Genomic DNA, 15,438 nt, shown 5'->3' on the forward strand with positions numbered 1-15,438 from the left:
ATGATAAAGGTGTACGAGGGTGTGAGATACACAAAACACAAATCAGTGCAAACGACTCTTTGGAATAGTGCGGGTATTAAATACCGTGTGGTCACGTAGGCACAATACATAGAAAGAAAAGGCCGTCTGCCCCGTGGTGACTCTCTCTGGCGGGCGGGCGTTGGCATATCGTAATCTCTTGGACCAATAGTGTGAGTTTTCCACATTCGACTTATACGACTAGCATTATAAAATACCAGAAACTATACGTTAAAATCAAGCCCTGACTTATCCACGGGTGAACTTAAACGCGAGTGTATACTGCACATTTCTTATCACATTTTTTTGTAATTATTATTATATTACATTTCATTTTTTAGCAATGCATCTACAATTCACAGCCAGACAGAAATTCTGCTCTGAACAAAATGTCTCCCTGCCTGTGAAGTAGACACGTTCTGTTTTCTCCAAGTCGCTTGTCTTCGTATGCCCAACTTGCTCCTTGAGTTTATCGACATTTTATTTCCACAGGGTGTCCACACTGAAGATGCGACGGACCTCAGCACCACCAAGGAGGTCGAGGAAAAAAAACAAGAAGTCGACTACGCCGAGATCGACTACTCCAAGCTTGGCTCCAAAAAAGAGGAAGGTGACAACTACAAAACTGAAGACGAGACTAAAGTCCAGGCTGAAAACACCTCGGAGTACTCGGAGGTGAAGTTTACGGGTAAAGAAGAGACCCCCGAACCAGAAAATCAGGCTCTGCCTCCCCCCATAACTGAGGATCAGGTGAACGATCAGCAACCTTTGGTGGACACCATTATTGAAGCATCAGAACAAAACTAACATCTTAAAGGAGGAGGAGGAGGAGGTGGTCTCAGTGTTATGGAGTCGTCTAGAAACACCAGAGAGTTTTGTTATCATCAGAATGACAATCACAAAAGAAAAGGCAATCGAATTCCTCAGTCCAGTGATGCTCTCTCTTTCTCTTTCTCTCTTTCTCTTTCTCTCTTTCTCTTTCTCTCTTTCAGACTGATGACCATCTCCTCTCATGGCGTTCACTGGGTTTATCAAGGATTCACTCAATGAGCGTCACTTACCAAAATGGGCCCTGGAAAGAAGAAAATATTTTTATAGATTTAGTGACCCAAGTATGTAGAAAATGAAAGGCACAATATTAACGAACAAATGCGGTCTCGACGTAACCGTACACGGGTTCAGGTCTCCAGAAGAGTAAACACCAAATCAAACTTAACACATTTTTATAAAAAGATCAGGATTGTTAAGTTATGGGACGAAATGAAAAATACGGGATGACTAACGCCGACTCCACGTGTCCCGTTTTCCACTTCTTTGAAAACAACATAAACGAGGGAAGAAAAGAAATCGTTTTTTGTACTTGTCATTGTTCTAACTGTCTAGATTAAACGTTGAAAGCCTCCATTTAAAACATGTCAGGTAGAATATTTAACTTCCACGCTCTGGTTTTGGGGAATCCGAGTTTCTTTTAGGTAGTAGTGGAATCCCCGATGGGCTCCGAGTCCCCAAGCGCTCACACTGTGCCATTCAGAGTGACAGAGGGATCTGAACTGAAGGAAGCGGAGTCCCCATTCACACCCAGAAAACCGGATTTAACGCTCACCCTTAACCAGGAAGAGTAAAACCCACACGACATCCCTAATAATATCCATTAATTACAGCTAAGCATATTACGCAGTTATAACCGTAAGGCCCGCTCTGCTCTAAATTCTTCATTGCAGCCGCCCAAGTGAAATTAGTGAAGGGCCTTGTGTTTCTGCCCTTGGTCCATTTATATTTAAACTCATTTAGAGTTGCCCTGCATTTCTGTTTTTTGCCTTATCAGTAATTAAACTTCCTGCAGTGGAAGAGTTCAAGTACCACAGGATCTTGTTGACAAGTGGTGGAAAAAGCAAAAGGGAGATCGACAAGTGGACTGGAGTGGCGACATCTGCTGTTCTGTAGGTGGCACTGTACCAGTCTATGGTGGTGAAGTGGGCACTGAGTCTAAAGACAAAGCTCTCTGTTTACGGGTCGATCTCCATCCCCGTTGTCACCTACGGTCACAAGCTGTGAGCGAGGACTGGAAATCTGTGATCCCAAAGTACGAGTCGCAGCAATGAGGATGACACTCCATGATAGGGTGAGGAGCTCAGCTATTCAGGAGAGCTTCAGAGTGGAGTCGCTGCCCCTCTGGATCAAGAGGAGCCACTTGAGGTGGTCTGGGCGGCTTGTAAGGATGCCCCCTATCCCTGAAGATGCTCTGGGCACATCCCACTGGCTGGTGACCCTGTGGTGGGACACCCTGGAGGGATTCTATCTCTTGGCCTGATCTGAGAACTCCTGGGAGCCCCCCAAGAAAGAGCTGGAATCTGTAGGCTGGGATAGGGAAGTCGGGCCTGAGCTTATGCTGCTGTGACCCTCAATCGGGAAAAGCGGTTAAGAAAGTGAGATGAGAGATGAGATGAGACGTTCACATTTAAATATGGCAGCTGAAGCTCCATAAGAGTCAGCAGGTTCACCTGACAACAGGCTGCTACCAAGAAAGCGCAGCGCAAATGTACTTCAGCTCAAAATAAAGTACTTTTCCAACAGTAATAATCTCTCTATTATATTAAAAAGTGTCTGCGTTATTCCGCCTTGACCACACCGCTCGCCCAGTCGTTACTCATGCTGCGCACTCCTCTCTCTCCGTCTCACCCCTCAATGCTGTCGGTTATAATGGCGAGGCAGAAAAGCAAATCATCGACTCAACAACATCAAATTTTAGATCACGTTAGAAAAAACAGCGGCAAGAGTGGATAATGAACGCAGAAAACGAGAAAACGAACAAAAAAAAAAAAGAGCTGCAAATAATAAAAATCAAGAAGAAAGAGAAACGTCCAATAAACGAGAAAGAGAAAAATACCCTGAACAGAAATACAAAAAAAACAACATTTACAGAATGAAAGTTAGAGGATAAAGTAATTTATAATATTGTTTTTGACAAGATGTTCAAATAATTTACATTTTTATTTACTTTTCATTACGTTTTATTATTCACTGGTATTTAAGACCGGCAGTTGTGTTGAAATACTCAAGCAACTGATTTTCTTTCTGTAATAACTGAGGACCAAACTGTCTTCCTCCTGCGCCCTCATACTCTTCGATATGAAATCACTTTCTCTAATGGAGGGGCACCCCAACGCGAGATAGTGGGTACCCAGTGCCCGCCCCCAGGGCATTGGCGAGTGAAGTGTATGCCTTATTTAACTAACTCAGTAATATCGTCTTGCTGTGTAGAAAATAAAAGTCAGCGTCGCAGTATCCACGTGTCACGTCACTCATGTATTGAAGCAGGTGGGACTACGCAGAATACAACAAATGCGATTAAGCAGCCACCTCAAACAAACGGCTCTTTTACACAACAAACAAATCCTTTGCAGTGTATGCTGAATTAAAATTTAGAAACAACATGAAAGAAATTTCAAATATCTCAAAATGAAGTTTACTTTTGGTTACATCCAAGGTTCAGACGTCTCCAGAGGTGTCCCTTTAATTTGAAGGTGTCTGCACTACATATCCAGATATCTCAAACACATCGTCCGATTTCTTAAATTCACCTGAAGTTCCTTTTGAGTTTTCTCAAACTGAATAGAAATTCACCTTCTGAAATCTTGAATCGTATTTGCGACATCTGTAAATGATATCCAGATACTTTGGAATGACTTCACGTCTCTCTCTTAAGTTTATCTTTCAGTTCATTAGAGACATTTTAAAGCAGCTTCCTGTGCATTTTCAGATAGCGGGAGTTCACCTCAGGGACCTCCAAATAGCTCCGTATTCACTTCACGCAGGGACACCAGCAGGGGACGAGTGACATGCCAGCGCGGAGGACGGCGGGCCGATGGGCCGAGGTGAACTCAGCTCTGCATGGTACACTGGAGTTTGTCCTCCGCACCTCCAGATTTCCTGATTTTGTAAATGTTCTTCTATTCTCGATAGTTTTATAGATTACTTTCATTTTGTTACTTTATTACTATTTGTTTAAACAGCTGTGTGTATTTCTATGTTTATACATTTATAAAATCTGCTTGTTAAATGTTTAAAGTATTTTTCGCTGGTATTTTATATGTGTCCACCTGCATAAGCGCTCAGAGATCATCTGTCTGTGTGCACCGGTGAATGACAATGACAATGACAACGATGACGATGTTCTTTAAAGGCACGCGCCATTCAGAAATGGCCATTTGTATTCTGTCACTTGTCCTGGGCTGTTTGAAGTGATGGCCGAGAGGCATTTTAACATCACAGTAAAGCCATTATTGTTCAAATATCTCTTTTTATTTCTGTTAGTCCCACACTTACTTAAGAATTTATTTCTAGATAACGGTGCCACTTTCGATGAAGTGACAATACAAAATTTAGGCTCTACAGGTTAGCGCTTCTCAACATAAAGGGGCATCGCACTAAGACAGCGTTAAAGTCCTGAGTCGATATTCTCCAGGTGATGTTTTTACAGGGAACGGAAATGATAGGAGAACGTCAAGGCTTTAAATAAGCCTTAATAAAAAGGAAAAGTGTCTGTGAGTCCATCCAGAAGCTACGTCTGTCCTTCCAACAGATGGCGCATGTCAAACATTAACTCTGCCTCTGCCAGTCCCATACCAAACGGCATACAACAGGGACACAGGCACTGTAAACGTCATCGCCGAGGTCCACGTTGACTACTGAGACTTCAATCCGCCTTAGAGGAGAAGCACACGTAGTTTACAGTAACTCTACAGCACACCTGTACAGCAGTGACAGACATGTTGATGTCATTTATTGTTGAGCTTCAAAGAATGTTTGATGGGACAGGATATTTATTGTTGTGCTTCCAAGGATCTTTTATAAGGTTAAAAACCAACACTTTTTTCCTGTGCTCAGTCCCTTTAAATGAGGTGGAGAATTCCCAGTGACCAGCCATCGATTCCTGGTGTCCCTCTATTGATGATCAATCGGACGCCCCGAGCCACCCACAGACTGCCATACAAACCGCAGATGCGACAGGACGAGCTGTCGATGAGCTTTGCTGACTACAATGACACGTAGACGCGACGATCCCCCTGTTAGCACCGCACTAAGAGGTCCGGAATTGATGAATACTTCAACTGTCCTGGAGGGTTCAAAAGAGGAAGATTCACACTTGGCAGGCATTGCAGTCTGAAGATGCAGGCCAGTTTAAGACTCCAAGCACGTACATGCAGTATAATGTAGGAGTGTTACGAAGCTGACAGCTTTAAAATCTTACTACGCGTCTAATCATTTTTGTTTGGAGAACATCCTTTGCTCTTTTGATATTGGAGGTGTGTTTTCATTTGATTTTCAGGAGTTTATTTTCTTATTACATTTTTATGTCACCGTGATGACACTTTGATGGTACCGTCATCAGGATGAGGCTCCTGGTTGCTAGGGGGTGTGGTGCTGGACATCACGTTGACCCTTGACTTGTCAAACCCCGATTGTCAGATGTCATCGACACGACGCCTCATAGACCCCTGTGACGGGTCATTTGGTATCTGAGGTTGTTCCATAACAGACTTGAGTTATGCCTTAAGGGTTTGTTGTGAGGTTTTACTACTAGAATTACATGTGAGGCACCATGGGATCTGGAGTTCGGCTTCACAGGCATGCTGGGTACTGTGGGCACCACCAGGAGACGCTGCAGGAGGACCATAACCTGGGAGTACTACTATCGAGTCATGGTTGTCCAGGTTGGACAATATATAAATGATGGCAAAAGAATTAGCAGTGTGGTGTATGGCGCTTGTGACTGTGACTGTGGCTGTGGCTGTGGCTGTGGTGACTAGAGAGCATTGTGAAGAATATTAAAGAAATAAATGAATTCTGGGAGCTTTTAACTCGAGTTGTCAGTGTCTGACTGTCGGGGTAGAGGAGCGACAGCGTCCTCTAGTGTCACAGTCTGAATCCATTGCTCTGGTCAGTTGGCCGAAGGGGGGGAGCAATGCAAAAAACTTCAGCCGGTGGGTGATGGGCAGGAATATCTAGCAGATACAATTGATTGATATTTTTCTAACAAATAATTTTAAACCTGGCATGAAGCTAGATTAGCCAGTTCTTTTGCAGGGCACAATAATAAATGAAATTGATGAAGAGACGTTTGTAGGTTTATGGAAGACAAGCAGGTTGTTTTTTGTCCAGCTAGCCTGGGGGAACAGAGGCAGTGGAGATGAAAGGCCCGTAATGGCGTTGAGCCTAAACTGGACTGCAGTGAAGAAGGGGGGTCCTGGCACTATGACATTCCTTTGGTGGTGGGTGGCATGTCGAGGACTCGACACATTATGGCTTACAGAGTCAAGCTGTCTTTTCTGCTGCTCTGTGTTTCTGACTTTCCATCCAAAGGCCATGGCAGACCAAATCAGACCTGAGACCACTCAACATACTAAGACCATCTGCCATCTGATAACCACAGCAAGCGATTCAAAGTTCTTCTTATTCAGTGCAGTGACACAGGAGTCCCAAAACACGCAAGACTCAAAAAGCAGTTCCAAAAATGTCCACTAGGGGGGAAAACCGTCACAGCCAGCTGGTAAGCATAAGAAACACAGAAGGTCATAAAAATAAAAAGGTCACTCATCACCACCATGGACTGCCCTCTGCTCTATAAAGACGAGGGTCTCCCACAATTCCAGGTGGTTCATTCAAATGCACAGGGCAGTCAGTGAGTTTTCTTGGGGGTTTGTGATTTTCTGACCATATTTTTTTTTCTCTGTTTTTTGACCATCTTCTGGGGGGCTTTTGGAATTGTCTTTGAAGCTTCATTGTCTATCAGAGCCTTCTGTGAAGTAACTCTTTGATTTTATAAAGATTCTGCATTTGCCCGCAGCATTTCTTCCGCTTTGTGTTTCTTTTTTGAGTTTAAAGGCTCGTCTTTACTTCAGTAATTGGACGTCACTTTTTGGATGCCCCCCTTTTGGCTTTAGGACGGAGTCTTCGGTTTATCGCTAGTTTTGATTTCATTTAAACTGTTTGCTTGCTTCTGTTTAGTGATTGTGTTTGTCCCTTTAGTCTCCTTAGTTTCTTTTGATGGATTATTATTTTTTCTCCTTAACTGTAACAATGGCTTCTTTATATTGCGTGTTCCGTCTTTGTTTAATGTAATTCATTATTAAACTAATCGCAGTTTATTTCTGAGGCTTTTTTGAGCGTTGTGACTTTTTTGTCTGTGCTTTTGGCCTTTTTATTTGGGACGAATCACAGCACCAGAGAGGGGGCGGCAGGCGGTCAGCTCTCAGATGCTCTTATTTTCCATTCAAAGTTTGTTGTTTTTAAATATTTCTGTAATTTCCATGTGGATTTGCAGGCTCATTGTGACTCAGCAGGTCCAGAGGACACACATTGTGACACGACTCTCTGCCTCTGCCGTGTTTATCCCCTCACACTGCGTGACTTCACTCACTGTGCGCACCAACCACAGGACAAGACTGTTTACATGTGCCACTACCACACCTCTGATTTATTTCAATCGTCACTAAAAATTAAAGAACATTCTAGAACAGAGAAACTCCACACAATTCATTTTATTTTGGGTCTTGTCTTTATTGTGTCCATTCTGATGTTCTCAAAAATAAATTAGGAACACAAGAAGGTGAAATGGCTGTCTCCCTCTTCCATAAACCAGAAGGTACCACCTTGAATGATAACCAGGGACCCCTGTGACCCCCAACCATCAGCATACAGTCTGGAGATCTGGAAGGACAAAGGGACAGACTTGGGTGCCCCTTTATAATGCATTACAGTCAGGGGGTCCTCAAGTTCAGTCCTGGATGGCTGCAATGGGATCTCATCCAGAACTGGCTGCAGGATTTTCCTACCAACTCCTGTTCCTCAGTCACTCCAGTCATTGCTGATTACAGAAATTGGTCTTTCAGCCTCTTTGATTGGATTCAAGTCTGGGCTCTGGCTGGGACACTCAAAGACGTTCCCAGAGTTGCCCCCAAGCCACTCCTGTGTTGTCTTTGTTTGGCCCTGCTGGAAGATGAACCTTCAGCCCAGTCTGAGGTCCAGGGCTCTCTGAAGAGGTTTCCATTGAGGATATCTCTGTACTTTCCTCTGTCCAGCTTTCCCTCAGCCCTGTCTAGTCTCCCAGTCCCTGATGGAGCCACCACCATGATGGACTGTTGGCATGGCATCACGCAGGTGATCAGCGGGGCCTGCTTTCCTGCAGATATGACCCTTAGATGTAAGCTCAAACAGTTCAGTCTTGGTTTATCAGACCAGAGATCCTTGTTTCTGATGGTCTCCAAGTCCTTTTGGTGACTTTACTCAAACTCCAAGCTGGATTTTTAGTGTTGTCTGGTCACCGTCCTATAAATAGTAGAGAACTGCAGTGATGGTTATCTTTGTTAGGAAATTCCTCCCATCTGCAGAGAGGTTTTGTGGAGCTCAGCCCCAGTGATCATTGGGTTTTTGGTCACCTACATTACGAAGGCCCTGCTCCCTGATTGCTCTGTCTTGCCACTCAAGAACTTGTGGTTCTTCCAGTCTTCTTCCATATAAGAATCATGGAGGCCACTGTGCTCTTGGGATCCTTCAATGCTGCAGACATTTCTTTGTAGCCCTCTGTAGATGCAGGCAGTTCCTTTCACCTTTACTTAGCCACGTGTGTGTCTTTCTTAATGAACTGACCACAGATGTACTCCACACTAAACATCTCAGTGATGATTAATAGAAAGGGACGCACCAGAGCTAAACTTCATGTGTCACAGCAAAAGGTCTAACTACTTAAAGTCATATTTCAGTTGGTTTGATAAAGAATTGAATAAACATGTAGAGAAATCAAGTATTATCTCAGGACTGATAACATTTAAAAACTGGTGATATAAACAATAAAAAGATGGATTGCAGCAACTGCACCTGATAGATGGCATCACGCTGGTAAGCCTTCTGGAATGAAGTAATTAGAGCGGGAAGTTGCAAAAGGAAAAAAGAGGAAACGCAGCTTCTCTATTCTAATGCAGAAGTCAGCGAGGGTCTTCAGTGCAGAAAGCAGCGGGCTGAGCGAGGTAACACCAGCTTTACGTTCTCTTATGCTCTTCTGAGATGTCAGGTTCTTCTTCTGGGATAAGAACTTGGGGTTCATTGCTTGAACTTGTGTCAAGGGGGGTTGTGTGCCCACGCACCAGCGTGTTAAATGTAAGTGTGTGCCTGGAGAGCGTGTGGACGGAGTGGATTGTTATTTGAGTGGCAGCTCAGAGAATTGTATGGCGTGATCATTATGTGCCAGTATACAGGTGGACAGTTTGTGGCATTGCTTAGTTATGTCGTGTTTCTAATGACTCCTTTGTGTTTTGATCTTTTTGTTGGTTTTTCTCATTATTTGCCAATTGCAATTATCCATCCATCCATGTGTGCCAGAGATATATTGGGGACGTGTGCTGGGACCCTAACTGTGAAGAGTTCACTGTCTCCTTAGTGCTCACAGTATTTAGAACTGTCTCCTTAATAATCTGCGGTGGTTTAATAGAGGGGTCTCTGTATTACATTAAGGGGGCTACTTTGATAAGGAAGTTGTATTACAACGAGTGCAAATCTCAATTTTGCAAGTGCTCAGTCAGCATTTCTGTGCCAAATTGTATTTGTATTTCTTCTGTTGTTAACACTCTGAAGCTCCACTGGGACAGGATAAGCTTTCAGTCGCAGTTACTACACGATGTCGGCAGTTTTCAGCGTGGACTCACACAAGAAGCATTACAGAGGTAGGTGGTCCCTCTACGGTTACGCAGCGTCATCACCCCAAAACAGCCACACGCATTGAAGTTACGTAACTGCTGCTCCTCCACTTAACAAGAAAAGAATCACAGCGGCAAAGAAGAACCACAGCCGGAGCAGCGAATGAAACTCTCTGTGCCTCGAGTTGGCTGGTGTTGACCAAAGTTACCAAACCCAGCATGAGCAAATGGTGCCAAAGCAGACATAAGGAGCTGTGCATGAAACGTCCTTCTGTCAAGGAGTCTGGGAAACATGCCGAGGATGTGACTGAAACAAACGTACGGGGACGGCAGGGAGCTCAACAGTCGGAGTGGCGCGGACTCTTTGTGTCTGACTTTCTAAGGGTCGTTTGCCTAATGAGGCCACAAATACGGGTCCTCTCATAAGAGTTCTCTGTTTGTCCACTTGACTGAACTGGTATGAACTGGTTTGAAGTGGTTCACAGCTTGGCCAAGTTCTTCGACTGCCCCCATTTTTTTCTGTGAAAATCCCTGGGGAGATGCTGTTCTGCTGACATGTCGATTCACACTGGATCAGTTAAACCTGGGGTTGTTTTTTAATGTATACTAACACGTAAACGCACAGAGTGTAAATGTCAAAAACGTGTCACTCTCCTCAGAGCCGGTAAGTCCATTAGGTGACTTACAGTAAGTGGCCACCTGTGGTGCCATCATCTGAAGGGCAGCATTTGATGAGAGCTAAGGGGTGTGCGGTTCGGAGACCCAGGGGGTGGTTCATTGAAATGTGATATTAATGTCTATGGTACGTACACACGAGGGCGGCACTTGTGTTTCTGAAACCGTGTGCTATGGACACCAAGGTGGACACACCTCAACCAGTTATGAAAGTTAAACTGTGCACACACTATGGAGCTGCGCTCTCCTCAAAGGTGCGCAAAACACACCAAGGGAGATGCCAGTCTAGTAATACTGACCACCCACTATGGACAACGAGGGGCAACATGCCCTGTAAATGGGCTTCAGTCAGCACTGATTCACATTATGATGAATATGTAGGAAATACTCGGAGCAGCTCTCAGGATTAAGGACCAGACAGACCATCACTCATAACATTACAAGGAGGAGGAGAGAATAAGGAAGAAATAAATCTTAGCTTTGGTTTTGTATCAGCTTCAAACATCAGGGACACCCACGGATGTTTACGGCTGAAGACACAATAGCAGAACGCAAGGCTCACCTGCACAAACTCGACATGCAATTAGAGGTGTTGTGACTACAGTAGCAGGATAGCAAAACGAGGACCACCACATTCCAACCTGTCCATGATGAAACTGCTCAGGGGCTTCCATCCAGCATGTCCTGGGTCTTCTCCTAGGGTGTCGAGCCGTTCATACCAGAGAAGTCAAGGTGTACACCCAAACCACATCGATAACCGGCTCCTCTTGGATTTTATTTGTAGGATTCCCCGATGTTGTCGCCCTCTACACCCCATCATGGACGCTGCGCCCAACACCACTCCTCAGTGTCAGCAAGTCTCCATTATTTCATTGTTTCTTGTTCTTTTCGGAGGATCACATTGATTTGAATATCCACTTAGGGTTTGTTTCTTGTTCAAGGAGGTTTTCCTACTAATTTAATATTTCATAATTCATTTTGACCGTTTACACCCCCATATTGTTTATGACAGGTGCTGCCATTTTGCCTACCTGCTGTTATGATGCGTCTCGTGGTTCTCAGAGGTCGTGACCTTTTGTTTTTACGATGAGATGGGATAAAAGTCAGGCCTTTGACAGTCTGAGGATTAAAGACACCTTTTGGAATTCTTTTCCTTTGCTAAATCAAATCCAATTTTCTGAAAGCTTTTTCTGGTTTTTGACTCCAACGTTTGGTTTTTGACATCCTTCTCCCAGTTTTGGCCAACTTGTGTCTCGTCCTGTCTGTGTTGGGATAGGGCGGCTGTACGCACCCCGGTGGTTCACAATATATATATATAGATAGAGAAGGACAGTGACTCTGGGGGGACAAAACACCCACAAAACACCTGGAACATAACAAAGGCAAAACTAAAAAAGAAGAATGACGCATATAATCAACATAAAGGAAAGAATCAAAAATGAACAAAAGAGACATAAAACATGAACTTGACCCCCAGCTGAGATATGATGCCCTCATCTGTCAAATTTCTTATGTTGGAAACTCTTATAATGCAACCACAGGCCCTTTTATTGTGGCACTAAATTGAAATCAAATTTCACTGTTAGTATGGAAGGTAAAAAATTTTTACATTAAACATAAATAGCATATATTAGATTTAGTCGTAAAAGTAAATAACAGCTTCTAAAACATCCACCCGGGGGGTAAACGTTAACATTATTCAAAGTTATTGTCTGTTTTTACCTACATTTTTATTACTCTTTAATTTAATATTGTTTTTTTTGTATCAGTATGCTGCTGCTGGAGTATGTGAAATATCTATCTATCTATCTATCTATCTATCTATCTATCTATCTATCTATCTATCTATCTATCTATCTATCTATCTATCTATCTATCTCTCTGTTATATAGTGCCTTTCATTTCTATCTATCTATCTATCTCTCTGTTATATAGTGCCTTTCATTTCTATCTATCTATCTATCTATCTATCTATCTATCTATCTATCTATCTATCTATCTATCTATCTATCTATCTATCTATCTATCTATCTATCTATCTATCTATCTATCTATCTAAATTAGAATGTTAAGCAAATAAGATAGGTCAAGCAAATGGTTAACGCAAATAAGATAGGTCAAGCAAATGGTTAACTAAAAAATCAGTCATATTGCATTTTCTAGTAAAAAGGAAAATTATCAGTATTAAGAGAAGAAGAACAGAACAGGACAAGAATGACGTACAGAAACTACCCGAGGACAGGATAAGGAGGAATGAGAACACCTGCGTTCAAGGCTAGGAACCTGAGGAACGATGCCACTGACTTAATATAGAGAAAATGGTTCTGGTAGGCACATAAGAAGCCAGCTGGAACAGTGAGTCAGCAGAAACAGCAAAAGGAAGATGATGTAATGTATGGAAAATAAAATTAGTGTATTCAAGTATTAGCATAAATAATTATAGACAAATATACTGTATAAGTATTTGCCTTAGTGTAGATAGTAACGCAAGTCAGGACTGCCACGCAATGACTAAATAAAAGCACATACCATATTTCCTCTTTAAATTAAAGCCTAGCTTCAGGCCACCATTATAACATAGTTTGAAAGGCTTAGGAAAGGAAGTGACATAAGAGAGTGACCAAATATGGAAGAAGGAACATCTGCCCAGTCGAAGATCAATTAAAGATAAGTAAAACAGAAACTAGAGGTGAACAATGGATAGTAAAGCCAGGTGCAGAATGAGCTAATTGAACGAGGTCAGAGTGATAAGAAATGATGTATAACTTTTGGATTCTGAACTGTTCGGGGCTCAGCTCAGTTTGGCCGTATTGGGTTGAGTCCGTGTTATTATTACTGTTATTTTATTGTAATAAAGCTATAGATTCTGTTTGCCTATCCCAACACTCCTAATAGCCTTCATTTCAGGTAAAAAGCATTCTGGTGACAATTTTTCGCCACAACATTAGCAGGAGTGTAAGGTTCATTTAGTTATAAAGCACTGTTTCTAATTTTGTTGTTGTTTCTTTTTAATTTTCCAGTTTGGGTTTTTGAAGAACTTTTAAAAATGAACATGCTTGAAATGGCTATCCTGCTTCTGAGTCTCACTCAAGGTAGGTCACCCATTTTATTTCCTTCACGATGCCTCAGTCTGTAATGTCCATCACACTCTTGTCTGCCACCCTCACTTATCCTTCATCCCATGGGAGGTAAGACCTTCATTTTGGCTCCAGGAAGCAGAGGGTGATGGTGTGAGGAACCTCATCAGAACTGGGTGAAGTTAAGAGTGGTGACCAGCAGGGGGCAGTGCTAGAGCTGCTGCTGTTTTTAATAAATAGAAATGATCCATCCATCCATCCATCCTCTTCCGCTTATCCGAGGTCGGGTCGCGGGGGCAGCAGCTTGAGCAGAGATGCCCAGACTTCCCTCTCCCCGGCCACTTCTTCTAGCTCTTCCGGGGGAATCCCAAGGCGTTCCCAGGCCAGTCGAGAGACATAGTCCCTCCAACGTGTCCTGGGTCTTCCCCGGGGCCTCCTCCCGGTTAGACGTGCCCAGCACACCTCACCAGGGAGGCGTCCAGGAGAAATCCTGATCAGATGCCCGAGCCACCTCATCTGACTCCTCTCGATGTGGAGGAGCAGCGGCTCTACTCTGAGCCCATCCCGGATGACTGAGCTTCTCACCCTATCTTTAAGGGAAAGCCCAGACACCCTGCGGAGGAAACTCATTTCAGCCGCTTGTATTCGCGATCTCGTTCTTTCGGTCACTACTAAATAGAAATGATGTGGATAGGAATATAAAGAACAAGCTGGTGAAGTTTGCTGATGATACCAAGACAGGTGGAGTGGCAGATCATTGAGAATCTGATGAATCATCACAGAGGGACTGGCACAGCATACAGGCTTGGGCAGATTTGTGACAGATGAAGTTTAATGTCAGTAAATGTAAAGAATTACACATAGGAAGTAAAAATGTGAGGTTTGAATACACAATGGGGGTCTGAAAATCGAGAGTCCACTTTATGAGAAAGACTTAGGAGTCGTTATGGACTCTACTGTTGACTTCCAGATGGTGTTCAGAAGCCATTAACAGACGATCAGGTTATATAGCACCTTGATGTGTGCAGTACAAGTCACAGGAGGTTCTGCACAAGTTTTTATAGCACACTGGTGAGGCCTCGTCTGGAGTCCTGGGTACAGTTTTTGTCTCCATAAAGACATAGCAGCACTTGAGATGGTCCAGGGAAGAGCAACTCAGCAGAGTCCAGATCTACAGGTGATGAGTGATGAGGAAAGATTAAAAGAGCTGAGCCTTTACGGAGATGAAGAGCAGACCTGAGTGAAGTGTTTACAATGATGAAGGGAATTAGTCCAGTGGGTCGAGATGGTGACTTTAAAATGGGTTCATCAAGAACATGGGGACACAGTTAGAAACTTGTTAAGAGGAAATTTCACACAAACATTTGGAAGTTTTATTTTCCACACAGAGAACCACAGACACTTGGAATAAGTGACCAAGCACTGTGGTGGACAGGAGGACTTTAGGGACCTTCAAAACCCAACTTGATGTTATTTTGGAGGAATGAAGTGAAGAGGACTGGCGACCTTTGTTGGGCTGAATGGCCTGTTCTTGTCCATTTTGTTCTAATGTTCAAATTTTGTGACTTTATCGGCCTCGTCCTGACTGGGATAGGTGGGCTACCAGGCCACCAGCTGCTTAGAAGTGATGGGAGATGTTTTGCTAAGGAGTGGTTGGCCTGCTCGGTCCAGCTCAGCATGTTGTCATTGTGAGCAAAGGGAAGTGGACATGTCTGAATTTGTAGCATGGTATCAAAAACGAGACCTCAGCTGTTACTTTAAAATGAGCTCATCCAGAACTCACAGGTATAAAGTTCAAAGCTGGACACTTGTTAAGGGTAAATTTCACACAAACATTACAAGGTTCTTCTTTACATACCTGGAATAAGTGACCACGTGGTCAGTAGGACTTTAGGGGCCGTCAAGACTCGACTTAATGTTTCATGGATAGGATTGGCCGTCTTTGTTAGGTGGGTCGCCTGGCCCGGCCTGTTCTC

At 43.4% G+C, this 15,438-nt stretch overlaps 1 protein-coding gene across 1 annotated transcript in view; it reads left to right on the forward strand.

The window, feature by feature from the left end:
* Positions 1-8,998: 8,998 nt before the first annotated feature.
* LOC114668085 (B-cell receptor CD22-like) overlaps positions 8,999-15,438 on the forward strand; it is a 29,384-nt gene continuing 22,944 nt past the window's right edge. Inside the window, exons 1-2 of the mRNA XM_051920391.1 lie at positions 8,999-9,044; positions 13,406-13,477. Of these exons, the coding sequence (XP_051776351.1) occupies positions 13,432-13,477 (46 nt within the window). The 5' untranslated portion in view covers positions 8,999-9,044; positions 13,406-13,431. The remainder of the gene's footprint in view (positions 9,045-13,405; positions 13,478-15,438) is intronic.

This window comes from Erpetoichthys calabaricus, chromosome 17 (genome assembly GCF_900747795.2).
Source record: "Erpetoichthys calabaricus chromosome 17, fErpCal1.3, whole genome shotgun sequence".
In the NCBI taxonomy this organism is placed as follows: domain Eukaryota; kingdom Metazoa; phylum Chordata; class Cladistia; order Polypteriformes; family Polypteridae; genus Erpetoichthys; species Erpetoichthys calabaricus.